Source organism: Sciurus vulgaris, assembly GCF_902686455.1.
Source record: "Sciurus vulgaris genome assembly, chromosome: 17".
Taxonomy (NCBI): Eukaryota; Metazoa; Chordata; class Mammalia; order Rodentia; family Sciuridae; genus Sciurus; species Sciurus vulgaris.
Genome location: NC_136478.1, coordinates 18,726,361 through 18,744,367, shown reverse-complemented (window position 1 = coordinate 18,744,367; position 18,007 = coordinate 18,726,361). Strand labels below are relative to the sequence as shown.

The window sequence follows — 18,007 nt, the reverse complement described above, 5'->3', positions numbered from 1 at the left end:
TTTACTTAGGGATCTGTAACTTAACCTTTAGCCTCTGGGCTCCTGACATGTTTTCTCTTAACCTCCCTGGCTGTTCATCAGTCAGTCTACAGGGTTCTTTTCGTCTACCTAACATCAAAAAGTTGGACTTTTGGGGCCGAGGTTGTAGTTTAGTAGTCAAGTGCTTGCCTGGCACATGTAAGGCACTGGATTCAATCCTCAGCACCACATAAAATAAATAAATAAAATAAAGGTATTGTATCCATCTACAACTAAAAAAAAAAAAAAAAAAAAATACTTAAAAAAAAAAGTTGGGGGCTGGGAAGTTGGGGGCTGGGAGATAGCTCAGTTGGGTTCGATCCCCGGTACCTCAAAAAAAAAAAAAAGTTGGACTTTTATGCAGGTTCTTTCTAGGTCCTTCTCTTTTTTCCCACTTACTCTTGGGGGAATCTCTTCTTCCTTTCCTTGAGTTTCAAATACCACAGTGGTGTTGGTGGTTGCTAGATTTATAACATCATCTGAGATTTCTTAGAATGCTACAATCCCATATGCAACTGCCTGCTTGGAGTCTCCTTTTGCATATTTCATAGATATCACTTATGTAACATATAAAAATTATTACATTTATTATGACAACTTCTTTGAGATATTCATGTACCATAAGGTTTAGTCTAAAAGTATACGACTCACTGATTTTACTATATTCAGAGATGTTCAGCTATCATACCCAATTCCAGAATATTTTCATCACCCCCAAAAGAATTCTCATACCCATTAGCACTCATTCCCAACTCACTTCTCTCCTCAGCCCTGACAACCACTGATTTCCTTCCTGTCTATCTGCCTTTTCTAGACATTTCATAAAATATGTGTCCTTTTCCTCAGTGATAAGCATCAATACTTGATTCTTTTTTTTTTAACCAAATGTTCCATTATATCAATACTAGAGTTGATGGTACAAACATATTTTTGATGAACCTCTGCTGCTTCAGTACTAGGGAATTTGAAGGTACAGAACGTGAAAATCAAGTGATGTCATATATAATTTGGTTAGAATATGACATCATAAATACTGATAATTTAGATTCTGAGCGGATTAATTTTGTTTAACATTTACCTTATCTTTCTTTAAAAAAAAAAAAAAAAAGGAAAACCCACAATGTGAGGCTACGATCACTTTTAGTCTGTGATGTCTCATACACATTTAACTTTTGGAAAAATAAGCTATTTGATTGTTTTCTTGTGATTAGCTGCATCTGTTTACCCATTTAAAAATAGGTTAAAAAATAGGTTTATAAAATCAATTTTGTAGGAAAAAATATTTTATTCTAGAACAATGGGTTTAGCTCCTGGGTCATATTTAATATTTTTCTCCAAAGATTGAATGAAATAAGGCATTATCATTTTAAGTGTAAAATGTCTTTGTGTTTAAATAACATAATTGAATTACATTACAAAATACCACCCTGAGAGAATTATATTTTCTTTATACTTGGAGACTTAGTATTCATGAATGTATAAAAGCACCAAACATTTACTTTGAAGATTTACATATAAAGCTGTATTTATTTGAATATGAACATCTAAATAAATCACCAGGATTATCTAAATGTTATTTTTAATTAGGATTCCAGACATTAGTCTTTATTAAGAAATGTAACCATTTTCTAAAGCCATTTAGGAATTTTTCAAAACAAATCAGTGGTTTTCTTTGTCATGAGACAACAGTAATAAATGGGTTTTTTAAAAAATTCAGTATTTTTATAAGGGGAATATGTGAAAATTAATATGAATAAGATTATGAATTTTGAGTTCTGAAAGACAAACTATTTTTGAAGAATATAAAATCTTCATTAAAGTGATATTAAAGTGGCTGGGGACATAGCTCAGTTGGTAGAGTGCTTGCTTTGCAAGCAGAAGGCCCTGGGTTCAATCGCCAGTACCGCAAAAAACGTGGTATTAAAAATGACTTCGCTATTAGATGAATTATTTTCATGATTAGTATAAAACGTTAAAATAGGTGCTTATAGGTGGTATATGTTATACTCTCCATTGTGTGCTGTCAGAAGGGGCAGGAGGAAGTCTTCATTTTAGATATGGTAATTCAAGTTATATTGACATGAAGCATAACAGGATATTGTTTTTAGATTTTGTGAGGTGTTAGGTCAGTCAGCATAGTCACTTATATGACTAGAAGCACATTGATGGGGTTTTAAATTCACAATGTGGAAGGGCATGAACACTTATCAGAACAGAAGGAAATATGTGGTTAAACGGTTTCAGCTCTAACTGTAGACTATTTCCCTTGGTCCAAATGGGAGGAGAAATGGAACCTTAGGTTTGGGGAGGTTTTTTTCCTATTGCAAGTTAAATTTGGTTCAGCACGGTTTCTTGAAACTCAGCAAAAATGGTTGTGTTTAGCAGTGTAGAGAAGTGACATAAATGTGTATGTCGTAGGAATCCTATAGATTTTATATTACAGGTGTCCGAGGAACAAATTTTCTAGCATATTTGTAATTATTGGAAGTCAAGTATTATTCAGCATCTCTCAAAACAAGAAGGATGCAAGAGTCTTTGTTAAGAAAACTGCTAAGTAGTCTCAGCAACTTTGCTTACGCCCTAAGCAACTCAGCAAGACCCTGTCTCTAAACAAAACATTAAAAGGACTGGGATGTGCCTCAGTGGTTAAGCATCCCTGGGTTCAATCCCTGGCACAAAAAAAAAAAAAAAAAAAAAAAAACAAAACAAAAGCTGCTGAATTAAGTAAAGAACAAAATCATGCTTCCAACTTTTTTTTTTTCAAAGTGAAAAACTGTCTTACCAATTTTCTATAATTATAGAGGTAATAAAATGCCAGCTTGTACCTTGCAGAGCACTAAAATTATCCAGAGAAAGTACGTGGATAACTGAACTTATCCATAGGTAAATGAAAAACTTCATTTCTAAAGATGTGTTTGATTACCTGGAGTTTTGAATATTCATTTAGGTACTGCTTCTTCTGTATTTAAATATCAAGACAGTAAATGATTAAAATCTATGCTAATTTTTTATAAGGGAAATATGTTTGTGAAAATTAATATGAATAAGTTGAGGTAGTAAGGATCTAAAATAATGTGTTTAAAAAATAACTTTTGAAGTGTGTTGTTGAGGTGGAGGAGATTTTAGGAACTGTAACACTTACATTTCTTATCTGTATCATAGTAAAATCACTTCAAGATGGCATTAGCACCATCCTAATCACTAATTACTCTTAAATTTTTAAAAAAATTTTTTTATTTTTGAGATAAGCTCTTGTTCTGTTGCTTAGGCTGGTCTTCAATTTCTAGGATTAAGTGATCATCCTTGCCTCAATCTCCCAAGTAGCTGAGACTTTAGGTGTGTATCACCATGCCTGGCAGGAACAATTTTACATTTCGAGTCAGTATAAAAGTTAATTTGGTGATTGAAAATAATCTGAATTTGGAAGTCTTAAAGTGACTTTTAATCTAGGGTTATTTACTTGAAAAAGTATGGTGAAGAAATTGGTTATTTTTTTCAGAAAAAAAAAAAATGAAGCTTCAATTAATTCCAAAGCTTAAGGATATAAGAGTTTTCTGATAATGTTTAATGTTTATCAGCATAGTCCCATTTATTAAGAATTTAAGACACTTGGTTTTAATTTTAAGTTTTTATTGTTTTAATTTATTAATGGATAGTACATAATAATTTTAATAGTTGAAATAACTAGATTTTTTAATTTATTAGTTTCTGGAAAATTTATTGATTTTACATATAGCCAGAAGCTATATGATACACTTCCTACTGTATTTTAAAGACTGGTAAATAGTTTGAATTAAATTCTTTCTAAGAGATAATAATGCTTTGCAAGAGAACAGGATTAATTATCAGGAAGCTATGAAGTAACTATAAAACTAAAGGAAAATAAGAAAAGTTGAACCCTGGCTGACTACAGGTATCAAAGTTGAAGGAAGCAGTACATGTTCTCATCAAAGGATAGTGAATTCCAGATGTTTTCCCTCTTTATATCTTTCTGCCCAAGATCAGAAGAATGTCAAGACAAAGAATCTGGTGTCCTCGCCTTAACTAGAAGAGTAAAGATACATTCTTCAAGCATCACCTTACTACAGTTTTTTTTTGTTTTTTTTTTTTTGGTTCAAAAACTGCCCTTTATTTTGTATTGCCCTATTTAAGTTCTATTATTTTTAACACCACTACTTTGAAAAGCAATACAGATTAATAAATAAAAATTTAAAAAGGAATCTTAGTACAGAAAACACATTTAGTAAATTAAAGCAAACAACTAAAATTGGGGAGCTACAAGACAGCAAGACAAGCCAAAGATTCAAATTACCCAAGGAGCTACTCTATTGAGTCATTTCCTCCTCAAGTTCTAGTGACTGTTTAGTAAGTACATCAGCCAAAAAAATAGAAGCAAATGAAGGCTTTTGCGCTGTATAACGTGCTAATTTTAATCCACAAAAAGAGAAAATAAGAAAAATCACTAATAAAAGTAATGATCACTAAATTCAAATTAATATTAGTTTACAACATTTATAGCTACTGCTTTAACTCTGTATGTATGAGCAACATCTAAGTGCCTGCATATCTAGTTTTTTAAACTTCACAGAAAATCCAGTATAATACCGAGTGCTTATCATACAAGTATAAAAAAATAGCCTTAAGAAGTTATTCAAATGTTAACAATACTATGATCCTACAATAGGCTTCTTCCAGAGTCTAGTAACTAGATTATCACAGTAACAATGTATCCAAACAAAGAGAACAGTTATATACACCAATTATACATTATTATGAGATACTCATGAATATGATCACTGGCCTTCTAGTTCTAAAGCTTCAACAATTTGTGCAGCAGAAGGATGATCTTTAGGATCTTCATTAGTGCATACAGAGAAGAGTTCAATTACTTTCTGGTAAGATTCATCCAGTTCTTCCATATTAATAGGTGGCCTGTTTCCCAATGCTGCATAATATGCCTCATCATTGAAGTCACTTTCATCAGAAGTTTTATCTTGATGATGATCATCATCATAAAAATTGAAGAGTAAGGCTATATGCAAATATGTCTGCCTTATCAATAATGATGCCATTTTCCTCCAAAGCTTCCTTGGGCTTCTAAGGCTCAGTACCAGGCCTCAGGATCAGTCACAGTCATATTTTCATCCAGTGGTAGAGAGACTCCAACATCACAGATTTTAATTGTTTCAAAATCATTTTTAATTACAACATTTAAAGACTTTATGTCTCCATGAAGCAGTTTCTTTTCTTGGTGCAGATACTTTCGCCCTCTTGCCATGTTCAAAGCAACTTTTAAAATTATAGGTGCTGGAAAAGCATCTTGGCTGTCTTTATTTTACTCTTCTATTAAATCATTTAGAGACTTTTCTCCTCCATACTCCATAGCAAGGCACAGACTGCCATCATTGGCTTCAGAAAAGTACAATAACCTACAATGTTTGGATGATGAAGGTTTTTCAAAATCTTAGCTTCATCAGTTAGTCTCTTCTGATATATACTCCAATAATCATCACTACATATGGGATTAATCTTTTTCATAGCCCAAGGAGAATGAGACAAATCTCTTGGAGATCTTTTCATTAGGTAAACATTTACCTCAGTCCCAAAGCCAAGCTTCTGCATAAATGGAGAGGCAGGAATATTTATACATGGAGTTGAACATAACACAGATTTCCTTTTATCAGATAATTTGCTTGGTGTCTTGAAATCATCAGTTCCTTCCATTTTAACAACCACTCTAGGTCGTGCCCGAACCCCGCACCTCACAGGCTGCAGGGGCCGTTGCGTTCTGACCGCTCTTCACTTTCTTTTTTTTTTTTTTTTTTTTTTTTTTTTTTTTTGTGGTGCTGGGGATCGAACCCAGGGGCTTTGTGCTTGCAAGGCAAGCACTCTACCAACTGAACTATCTCCCCAGCCTTCGCTCTTCACTTTCAAAAGGCTGTGCCCCACCCACGTGGCGGCCCAGCTACAAACAGTTTTTACAAATCCTATAATTTCCTTTTTAAAATACCTGGAAAATTGAGAGTAGAAATAAAATTCTAGGTCTGAGGGTGTAACTTAATGGTAGAACACTTGCCTAGCATTGAATTTGATCCCCAGTGCTATGAAAAGAAGGAAGAAGAAGTTGGGAGGAAAGAAGGGGAAAAAGGAGGAAACTTCTAGTAAGGCAGATTAATTTATAGAATATGATCAGAGGCTGTGGTGTGTGTGTTTTAAAGAAAACTATGGGTTGTGATAAATAAGCTTAAACTTTGATGTTAACACATTTGATGATTTTGTTTTTCAGTGGTTTTCATCCTCCTTTTCTGTGTCTTAGGTGTATTTGAAGGCTCCCATGATTCTGAATGGAGTCTGTGTTATCTGGAAAGGATGGATTGATCTTCAGAGACTGGATGGTATGGGATGCTTGGAGTTTGATGAGGAGCGAGCCCAGGTAGGGTGACTTCAGGCCTTTCTGAGCATGGTCCCTTTGTTTAGCACCTCATCTTGCCTTTGTCTGGGGACTTATTTTACCTAGTCTTGAAAAGTAAATATAGAGCCAGGTGCAGTGGTGCATGCCTATAATCCCAGCAGTTGGGGAGGCTGAGACAGGATGATTCCAAGTTCAAAGCCAGCCTCAGCAGCTTAGTGAAGCCCTAAGCAACTTAGCAAGCCCCTGTCTCAAAATCTCAAAAAATAAAAAGGCCTGGGGATGTGGCTCAGTGGTTAAGCCCCCCTGGGTTCAATCCCTGGTACTAAAAAAAAAGTAAATCTAGAAAATAACACTCCTAGTAATATTAAAGAATCCTAGGGGGGAAAAAAGTAAATCTAGAAAGTAATACATTCTAGTAATATTGAGGAATCCTGAAATGTTGAAGCCCACATCATTCTGGTCTCAATTTGGCGTTTTTTCTTCAGTGGTTCCAAATTTCATTGGATTAGCCCTGTCAACTTGGTGGGGACTTAAAAGTCCAGTATTTGTTATTTGTTATTGAGCTTTAGAACATTATAAAGGGGATAAAACAGTTCAAAATAAAATGTAGAAACAGATCGGGTATGATGTTTCACTTTTGTATCCCCCAAAACTTTGTGATTGAGGAGGATCACAAATTTGAGGCTAGCCTCAGAAACTTCAGGGGACCCTGTCTCAAAATAAAATTTAAAAAGGACGGGGACTGTAGCTCAGGGTAGAATGTACACAAGGCCTTGGTCAATCCCCAGTACTAGAAGGGGGGAAAATGGGATCAGCACTTTTGAAATGCCTGAGTGAGGAACTTGGCTAATCCTCTCCCAAAAAAATAGACAAAAATTGTTTAAAAACCAGCCAGACATGGTAGTACGTACCTGTAATCCCAGTGACTCTGGAGGCTGAGGGAAAAGGATTGCAAGTGTGGTACTAGGATTACAGATGTGCACTACCATACCTGGCCAGTACTCACTTGTAACAGCAGTTAGTTTTGCCCGTTTTTGAACATTTATATAAATGGATTCATAAACTATTCACTGTTTTCTACCCTCAAGATATTTGTGAAATTCATCCATATTAGTATGTTAGTTGTAGTTTTTCATTCTTCTTATATTTCTTTGTATGGTCATGTACTTTACAGATTCTACTGTTAATGGTCATTTTGGGCAGTTTCCACTTTGGGCTATTACTGATAATGTTACTTCAGATATCCTAGTACATGTCTTGGAGAGGTCTCTGTATTTATTGTTATTGTATATATGCCTGGCATAGAACTGCTAGGATCATAGGTACAACCTTAATTTTTCCTTTTTTTCCCCCCACATTTTTTTACTGGTACACCATAGTTGTGTACCAATGATGGGATTTATTGTTACGTATTTGTACATGCACACAGTATAACAATAAATTTGGCCAGTATCACTCCCTAGCACTTCCCCCTTTCCTCCCTGCCTCCCCTGGTCCCTTTCCTCTGCTGATCTCCTGATTTTCATGAGATCTGTCCTCTCTCCTAATACCTTTCGTTACCTCTTTCCTCTCTGGCTTCCACATATGAGAGAAAACATACAACCTCTGAATCTGGCTTATTTCACTTTCCATAATAGTCTCTAGTTTCACCCATTTTCCTGCAAATGGCATAATTTCATTTTTCTTTATGGCTGAATAAAACTCTATTGTATATATACCACATTTTCTTTACCCATTCATTCATTGATGGACACCTTGTCTGATTCCATAGTTTGGCTATTGTGAATTATGCAGCTATAACAATGAGTATGAGTATGTCACTGTAGTATGATGACTTACTTCTTTAGGATAAATACTGAGGAGTGGTATATCTGGATCATATGGTGGTTCCATGCCTAGTCTTTTGAGGCACCTCCATACTGATTTCCATAGTGGTAAGCTTAATAGTAACTGCTATTTTTCCAAACTTTGTGCTGGTTTTATATAACCAGCACACCTTTTGCTGCTCCACATCCTTACCAACATTTGGTATTATCAGTCTTTTTCATTTTAATCATTCTGATTATGATTTAATAATCATTTCTCTGATGACTTAATAAAGTGGAGTATCTTTCATTTGGATAGCCTCATTTATAAAGTGCTAGCCAAAAGTCTTTTGTCTATTTTGGTTTGTTGTTATTCTTGTAGTATTGGAGATTAAACCTAGGGGCACTCTACCACTGAGCTACAAATCTATCCCTTCTTTTTCTAATTTTGAGACAAGTTCTGGCTAAGTTACCCAGACTGGCCTTGAACTTGTGATTCCTGTTTCAGCCTCACAAGTTGCTGGAATTACAGGCATGTACCATTGTACCAGCTGTTTGTCTTTTTTCTATTGGGTTGTTTTCTACAATGAAAGTATTTTCTCACTGAAATGTAGTTCCTTATATATTTTGTGTAGGTCCTTTGTTAGAAAGTTCTCTCACAAATGAAAATACTTCTGAATATAAACATAGAAGCTCAAATTCTGTTTAATGATTGTATTTTGGTATTTGAATTTTAGTTTATTTTGTAGATATAAATTTCAGTGTGTTTTTTACATGCTTGGTTTCTAATAATGCAATTCTCTAAAAACTTGAAAAATTGAAAATTTTTGACGTCACCAGCAAATGCCCTCCACCCCACCAAAAAAAAAACCATTGCTGTTATATGAACTAGGTTGGTTTCAGAGTGGTTCTTTAAAGACTCAAACTTTCTAAAAATTCAATGAGAATGTGTAGTGTCATGATGAGTTTTTTGTTTTTTTGATGCTGAGAATCAAATCCAGGGCCTTGCACATGCCAAGTGTTCTATAACTGAGCTACATCCCCAGTTCTGTCATGAGGTTTTTATTTTTATTTTTGTTTAACATCAGCTTTGTCACAAAACTTCTGCAGTTCAGTTACTTTTATTATGGGTGTGTATAGATACTTATAAGTTACATAACTATATATTACAAATGTTAGCAGAATGTCTTATTTTTTTTGATCCAGTGATGAATTACATGTGTATTTGAACCAGTTCCTAGTAAATGTTTTTGCATTTTTGTAATTCAACAAAAATATTATTTTTCTATACAATGTGTGGTCCGCCAACCCTGATATTTATATTATGAACATAGGAGCCAATAATCTTACCTTCATTATTGTACTTTTTAAATGACTTTACTTTGGCAGTCACAAACTTTGAAAAGTCTATCCTCCCACCCCGCCCCGGATTGGTTTAGAAAAATAAAACCTTTATTGGAATTAACAGATTTTCTATTTGAAACACCAGATGACACTAATGCAAAACCAGTGTCTTTAGCTGTAAGATTTTCCTATTAAGCCAACATATGAACAGCTTTGCATTTTTTTTGTATGTGCACAAGAATGTGGATAAAATTAACTTGGAAGAGTCATTCGATTTAAATGAAAAGTTATGTTCTTCAGAGTGATCAGTTAAATGTACCATTTGCAGCTGCACATGTTAAATTGTTGCCTTTAAAGTAGATACTGATGCTTCTTCAGCAGATCTATTTCTTCTGGTTTTCACATGAGAAGTGATATTCTGACTCCCACAGCATAGTAAATTTATAGGTTTATCAACTTTATTGGAAACAAATGTAATTGATTTTTCATTAAATGCAAACTTACATTTTTTAAGTTCTTTGCTACAGAAAGGTGTTACCAAATTGTAAGTAAATTCAGTTGTAGATTTAGACAATACATTAAAAGTAAAAATCATTGCAGCAAAAGTGGTCAGAATATTCTGTATGTGCTCTGTGACAGAAACACTGAATCTTTATTACCCATATGGATTTTACAGACACCCAGCTTTGTTTTGTGCAAGTTGTGATATAGATCATGGAATAACAGACTCTAAAACAAGAGGCTGGTGGGGACTAGCATATTGGAAACCCCTCCCATTATCACCTGAAGCTAGATAAAGTTAGTTGTCCCTAGCCATTAGTTTACTTCATAAATGAGCAGGTAGTTTTGTCAGTAAGGGTTGTCCTTGAAAGGGAGATGTTTCTTGTACAGGATCAGGATGAAACTGATAATTGCCCATTATCTTTCTGATTTTACCATTTATTAAAGTGTGGATTCTGTTCACTACACATACATCTGATTTGTTACTAAGAAAGATCAAGACAGGTTAGAACTTGAAAGTAGAAGGCTACCAAATCTATTCTGGCTTTTGTTGTTGTTCTAATTAGTCATACGTGACTAGAATGCATCTTGACACATCGTACATAAATGAAGTATAACTTATTCTTCTGGTTGTAAATCTTGTATAATCATATATACACTTAGGGTAATTATGTTCAATTCATTCTACTATCCTTCCTCTCCTGGCTTTTTTACATCAAAAATTAGTAATACTTTTTATTCTTTTAACAATAGCAACAACAAAAGCCCATGACCATTGCTAGAATACATATTAATGGCTAATAACTTTTTTAGGGACTCAGATCACATCTCATGTTACATTCTCTCATTTTATCCTCTAATTTTCCTCTATTGCACTTAATTGTAATTGATAATTTTATATTGATTTGCTAATTTGATTTTAAAACCTACCCCACTGGACCAGAAGCTCCATGAGGAAAAGCACCATTTGTTCTCTAACATTTTATCCAAGGCATCAAGCATAGCGAGTTGGGTATAATAGGGGCTCAAAAAATATTTGTGGAATAAATTTTAAAAATGAACAAGTAGATGGGCAGAACAGAAGGATCATCAGCAAATATGTTCCAATTGATACCTTACTAAGTAATAAAAAGCCTTCAGGAACTTGGGCAGCATTCTTTTGCAGGTACCTCTGGTTCGTATAGTACATTCTGAGAATATAGTAGGTATGTGTAATGTTTAGAAAAATGTGTGAACTTTACATACATTAATGTTTATAAATAATATTAGCATGTACTGAACACCATCAGGTAATGTGCTTAGGTATTTCTTATGTGATGTCTAATTTTTACAAAAACATTGTTGTAAAGTGTTACTATGCTCACTTTACATTTGCATTTACCGAAGGAAATACCTTGTCCTGGGTCCTAAAGATAGCTAAGTGCATCATAAGTTTTTTTATTCAGTCCTGACAATATAACCCAGGACTTCTTGCATGCTAGGCAGGTGCTCTACCACTGAGCTGTATCCTCAGTTGCAAGAATGGAAATTTGATCACATTTTTCAATTGTTTAAATTAATAGATCTCATGTCACTGAAAATTATTAAGTATTTAAAAAAAATACCTACTAACAGTGGTAAAGGATTTATCACATAGAACAAGGTATCCAGTAGGACTCAGTCCAGATCTGGTATAGCACTTATACTATCAGAAGCCCCTGAGTCTTTTCAGCTTTCTTCTGTACTGTGCCCAGCATGTGACTACATCCTCTTTGTTATATGTTTGCAAGGTGGCTGCTGCATCTGTGAACATTGCATCAGTTCCCAAGAAGGGATGGTGAAATGTTTCTTGTAAATAACTTTCTTGGAAACCCCATTAGGTGACTTGTGCTTATGATCTCATGGGCTAGAAACAAGTTACATGGTCCCTCCTTGTTACAAAGATTCTAGGATTGTCAATACTGATGGCTTTTGATATTGTTTTGGGTCTTATAGTTTCTTCAAGTATACCATTGAAAATCCTAGTACATCTTCAAAAGTATATGACTATAAGGTTGATCTTGTGCTGTAGACAGTAAAGGATTTTTTTTTTTTTTTTTAATTTGGGAGGCACTATGGTCAGATTGTGCTTTAGGAGACCTGCACTGGTGGCTCTGGTGAGTGGTTGGGGTAACAGAGTAGAAACAAAAATAGATCATTTAGAATACTTTTGCAGTAATCCAGCTAAGAGCTTTTAGTGTCCCAAACTCGGGAAATGTTTATAAGGATAGAAAGGAGATTAGCAACTCAGTGAGGCCCTGAACAATTCAGCAAGACCGTGTCTCTAACAAAATATTTTAAAAAGGGCTAGGGATGTGGCTCAGTGGTTAAGCGCCCTGGGTTCAATCCCTGGCACACCCTCCCCCCAACCCCACCCCACCCCCGCCAAAAAAAAAAAAAAAAAAAAAAAAGAAGAAAGGAGATAAAAGATTCTAAAAATATAGGAGATCAGTGGATAGAACTCAATGGTTATGGTTAATTGACTGTGTAGACTAGGAAAGGGTGAAGGGAAGAGTCAAAAATGGCTCCGATTCCTACTTGAATGAATGGTGCTACCAGCTGAGACTAAAGAAGAGTAAAGGAGAAAGTTTATAAAGTGTTTGCCTTTTTAGACAAAATGAGTTTGAGATATCTGGGTTTTCTTCATGTATAGATATTTAGTCACTAACTGGGAAAGAATCAGGATGCTGTATTATATGTTACTTTTTTTTCCTTGATAATTCCCTTTAGAAATTTGCTTTTTGTTTTCTCGAAGTTTCTGGTATATTATAGTCAGATTTTTTAATCTTCTTTTTATGTTTCTGGCTTTTGTGTCATAGTACCTTTCTTATCTCAAATGAGAAGTATTTATCTTTTTTTTTTCTTCTATGGTTTAAATATTGATCAGGATTTCATTTTGGTAAGTAGAATGAAGGAAAAAAGGGAAAGACGTTTTCCAATTGTTTGAATATAATTAAACACGACTATTTTCAACATATATTGCGAAACATGAAAATATACTATACTGAATTTTTTTCTTAAAGGTACCCCCAAAATTTTTTTTGTGTTTGGTGTTGGTATTTTGAGAAATACTTTTACTTTTCGTTTCCTTCAAAAAATAAAACATCCTCAAATTTTAAATTTTATTATAAATTAGTTATTTCACCTATATTCTGACAGCAGGAGGATGCATTAGCACAACAGGCCTTTGAAGAGGCCCGGAGAAGGACACGTGAATTTGAAGATAGAGACAGGTCACATCGGGAGGAAATGGAGGTGAGAGTTTCACAGCTGCTGGCAGTAACTGGTTAGTACTTTCCCCAAAACTCTCAGGCTGTTTGTGATGTCTGTGCATAATATTTTTTAATGCTTTAATTTTGTCTTTCATTTTTAAAAATTATACTGGCTTATGTTGTATTTATTAAATGAAATTGCTGTAAAGAAACATTTCTAATTTTAAGGTTGTATGTGAATTCCTCATTTATTGGTTTTCATAAAAATAATTATAATAAGGTATATTTTCCTCTTAATTCATCAATCTAAATATTTTTGAGATTTTTGTAAAAATTACCTATGTTGGGGCTGGAACTGGGGCTCAGTGGTAGAGCACTTACTTGCCTGGTATGTGTGAGGCATTGGGTTCAATTCTCAGCACCACGTTTTAAAAAAAAAAAAAAAAGAATAAAAAAATAAAGGTATACAACTATAAAGTTTTTTTTTTTAAATTATGTATGTTAACATAGAATATTATTATAGTATTGTTTAGAACATTATTAAAACCCTGTGGGAGTAGTTTTGCTTTAATTTTACTGTGAATGTCTTGATTTTAAAAATATGTATTATATCATTTGCATAATCTCTTTATTAGAAGAAAATTTAATATTTTCTTTTGTTGTTGCGGGGAGTACTGGGAATTGAACAGAGGGTGCTTTATCTCTGAGCTACATTTTTATTTTTTAGGTACTTTTTATTTTTTAGGTACTGGGGATTTAACCCCAGTGCACTTTACCATTGAGCTATATCCCCCAGCCCTTTTATTTTTTATTTTGAGACAGGGTCTTGCTAAGTTGTCTAGGGCCTCAGTAAGTTGCTGAGGCCAGCCTTGAACTTGAAATCCTCCTTTCTCAACCTTTCAAGTTATTGGAATTACAGGCATGTGCCACCACACTCAGTAAATTTAATAATTTTCAAACTATTCAAAGACTAGAATTAAGAGACTACTTCTCTTTTAACTTTATTATTATAAAACAAAATATAGGAAAGCTGTCTATTGCCCAGTTTTAAAGTTTGGTTTCTATAATTGGCATGGACATTTATTTTTTTCCTATATAAAATTGTAGCCTGCTTTAAACAGAACTCAATTATAAAAATTATTTAAAAGAATATATAAATGGTTGAGAACTAAGAATTCTTTAAAACGTATATTTGAGCCTGTATTCCCAGCAGCTTGGGAGGCTGAGGCCAGAGGATCATAAGTTCAAAGTCAGCCTCAGTTATGGCGAGGTGCTAAGCAACTCTGTAAGACCCTGTCTCTAAATAAAACAGAACAAAGGGCTGAGGATGTGTGACTCAGTGTTTGGGTGCCCCTGAGTTAAATCACTGGTAGCCCCCCGACCCCCCAAAAAAAAGTGTATTTGAACAAAATAAAAATAAGAACTAGGGCTGGGGTTGTGGCTCAGTGGTAAATAAATGAATAAAATAAAGGTCTTTCAACATCAAAAAAAAATTTAAAATTTAATTCAAAAAAATTAGTGTGTTTTAAAAATGCTCTCAGGTTCATATCTATCATGCTTCAAGTTTATAAACAGTATCAACATGACCATTTTATACAAGAAGTAGAGTTAGCATGTATTCATTTTTATTAGATCTGTTAATGCATTCATTTTATCAGATCTGTTAATCTCTTTATTAAAATTTAATTATAGTATGTCAACTAAATAGAATAATTTCCAGCCATGAAAAACAAATGTTTTGTACCTAAGGTAATCAGATTTATAGATAGAGAAAGTAGAATGGTGGTTGCCAAGGGAAATAGGGGGTTAAAGGGGCATAGAGTTTCAGTTTTGTAAGATTAATCTATTCTAGATATGAATCATACAACAGTGTTGATGTACTTAACACTAATGAACTGAGTGCTTAAAAATGGTTAAGATGGTTTTATGTTATGCATTTTTACCAGTTTTAAAATCAGTGTTACACAATACAGAATTTATAGGTTTTTTTTTCAAGCACAAAATTATATATACAATATCATTTAATGTAAAAGTGTGTGTGTGCGTCTGTGCGTGTTTACAAAGATAAGAGCCTAGACTAGAGCCAGACTAAAAGTTCTGAATATGATTGTACACCTTACTACTTTGTCACATTGGACTATTTACTTCACCTTTCTGTGACTTACCTTTCTCCTGTATAAAATAGGGTTATAATGTGCCTATCTCACAGGGTCATTGTGAAGATTAAAGACAAGTGAAAGCACCTGTAGAGCATGTAGCACTGACTTGGTGTCAGCTGCTATTATTGTTACTATTTCCTTTTGTGTGTGGTGTTAGGGTACATCTACTTAGAATAAATTTCCTGCTTAGTGGTTAGTATATGAAATAGAATTCAGCATATTTTAATGATTGATAGATCCCTTTGTAAATGAATTAATTTGTCTAATGAACTGATAACAATTGAGGATGTCCCCAGGAATACCTTTTTTTTAGCTAGGAAAAGAAAATAGGAAGGATATATGTGACATACTTGTTTCCTCTGAAGCCTTTACAAACTTCCATGCCATCTTTTTTATTTTTTTATTTGTAAAATTAAATTTTTAATGTATAATATATATTTGTTGTCTTATACTTCTTACCCTCTTTGCTTATGCTGTTTGTGCCTAGGTGTAGAAGTTACTTGTCCACCATTCATCAAGGCACAGCCTAAATGTTATATGTGACTGTTCTTATTCAGCTTCCATTTAGTAGTTAGTGGAAACCATAGCACTGCTTATTTCTGTTAGTATTCTCTCTGTGTGTGTGTTGCTGGGGATTGAACCCAGGTCCTTATGCATGCAAGGCAAGCACTTTACAACTGAGCTATATCCCCAGTTCTGTATTAGTATTCTTATGGATAGTATGTCGAAACAATTATAAATATTCCTGTCCTCCACTTTATTGAGATCCCATAGATAGGGCCCCTAATTTCTGTGTTCCTAACATTTATCCACCACAGTGTTTTTACACTGTTTAGTTGTTAAATGGACATCTTCAGAAAAGAGATCCTATCCTGCCTGAGAATAGAATTACAGGATAGCTTATGGGATAAAGTATATAACACATATTAATGGTGTCTGCACATATTTTAAATGTTCATGGTTGATTTTGTTTGTTTGTTTAAATCAGTTAAACAAGTAATAAAGTAATGAGCCCCAATTGTAGTGTGCTGGATTCTGCATTAGGAACTAGAAGTATATAGACAGAAAGGCAGGGCTTTTGTCCTTGAGCATCCGTCTTGAGGAAAAATGAATGTATAAACGGTAATCATTTCCTTTAGCAGCCTCCATACATAATGGTGGGTTCAAAGGGGACTGCAGCAGCGTAAAGGAACTTAAGTTGGCTTTGGCTTGGGAGATTCAAAGGCGAATACGCTTGCAGGGATATAAAGGAAGAGTTTGGGTTTGCCAGCTGGGACAGGCTGATGAAAACTTTCCAGACGGGAGGAACACTGTATGCACAGGCATGAAGGAGCAAGGGAACTTGGTAAGTCAGGCATGGTCAGTCTTTCTGGAACCAGCTAACATGACCTTAAAGAATAACTATTTGATAATTAATAAAACAATTATTTAGGAAATTTTTATATGTATTTTTCTTCTTTAAAAATTAGAGATTAGGGACTGGGGATATAGCCTAATTGGTAGAGTGCTTGCCTTGTATGCACAAGGCCCTGAGTTCAATCCCCAGCACCACCCAAAAAAAAAAATTTTTTTTTTCATTTTTAAAAAATTTAGAGATTAAGATAGTTTATTTTGTTTGATTTTTTTCTAATATACAATATTATTACTTGAAAAAATGTTTGATTCTTTTATTGGAGTTTGTGTGTCTATGAACAAAAAACAGTCTGTTGTCAGAGGTGCCAAGTAATTTGTTGCTCAGATTGTTTTCATTAATTTTTTTTTTGTTTGGTTTTCTTTTCGGTGTGTGATGACGATCATAGGCTTTGTAGTCAGACTTCATTTACATTTCTGCTCCATCGCTTGCCAATCTCTCTAAAGCCCCAGTTTTCTCACAGAAATTGTTGAGAGAATTAAATGGGAAAATGCTTGTAAAGCACTTAGTGTGGTTCTTGGTATGTATATGCCTACAGTAAATAATAGCTCTAAAGTACTTCTTCAGTGCTAAAAGCTCTACCACAGTGCTGGTTCCAGTTAATTGAATTATCTGACTAACAAGAACATCCTTTTAGTTCTCTAAAGTGTTTCAGGGCACTTTCTCTGCATTATGACTTAGAGCATAGAGAAAACTTTCATCAATGATTTAAGATCCTGTAGTTCCTTACAGCAGTAATGGGAAACATCAACTCATGTAGAGAGCTGTCATCTAGGAGACTGGGCTAGAATCTGTCTCCAGAGCATATACTGGCAGTGATGTAGGGAGGCTTGAGGTTTGCATGCCTTTTGGTACTTTGTAGGCATATGTTATTCTTCATTTTCTTTCTTTCTTTCTTCTTACCCCATAACCTTTTTTTTTTTTTTTTTTTTTTTGACAGTGCTGGTGATTGTACCAACGGCTTTATGCATGATGCTTGGCGAGTACTGTACCACTGAGCCCCATCCCTAGCCCCTCATAAATACTTCTTAATGTCAGCTTATATTCTTGCAGTTTATCTTCTTTTTCCTAAAAGAACAGTGGAGAAAAATGTTTTCCCCCTGCAATTCAAACATCTTTAGGGATTA

General features: G+C 34.3%; 1 protein-coding gene and 1 pseudogene across 9 annotated transcripts in view; one reads left to right on the top strand and one right to left on the bottom strand.

Moving 5' to 3' along the window:
* Positions 1-18,007, top strand: part of CBFB (core-binding factor subunit beta) — a gene marked incomplete at its 3' end in the record, with an annotated part of 50,117 nt that overhangs the window by 23,438 nt on the left and 8,672 nt on the right. For 2 of the 8 annotated variants that reach the window (XM_079117860.1, XM_079117859.1), the window contains exons 4-5: positions 6,335-6,451; positions 13,258-13,353. In XM_079117860.1, coding sequence (XP_078973986.1) covers positions 6,335-6,451; positions 13,258-13,353 — 213 coding nt within the window. Of the gene's footprint in view, positions 1-6,334; positions 6,452-13,257; positions 13,390-16,608; positions 17,023-18,007 lie in introns of those variants that run through there. The other 6 variants (XM_079117862.1, XM_079117863.1, XM_079117858.1 and 3 more) reach the window with 5 other exon arrangements.
* LOC306648112 (lymphokine-activated killer T-cell-originated protein kinase-like) lies at positions 1,119-5,759 on the bottom strand (annotated as a pseudogene). Its single transcript has one exon. The product of its transcript is annotated as a lymphokine-activated killer T-cell-originated protein kinase-like (transcript).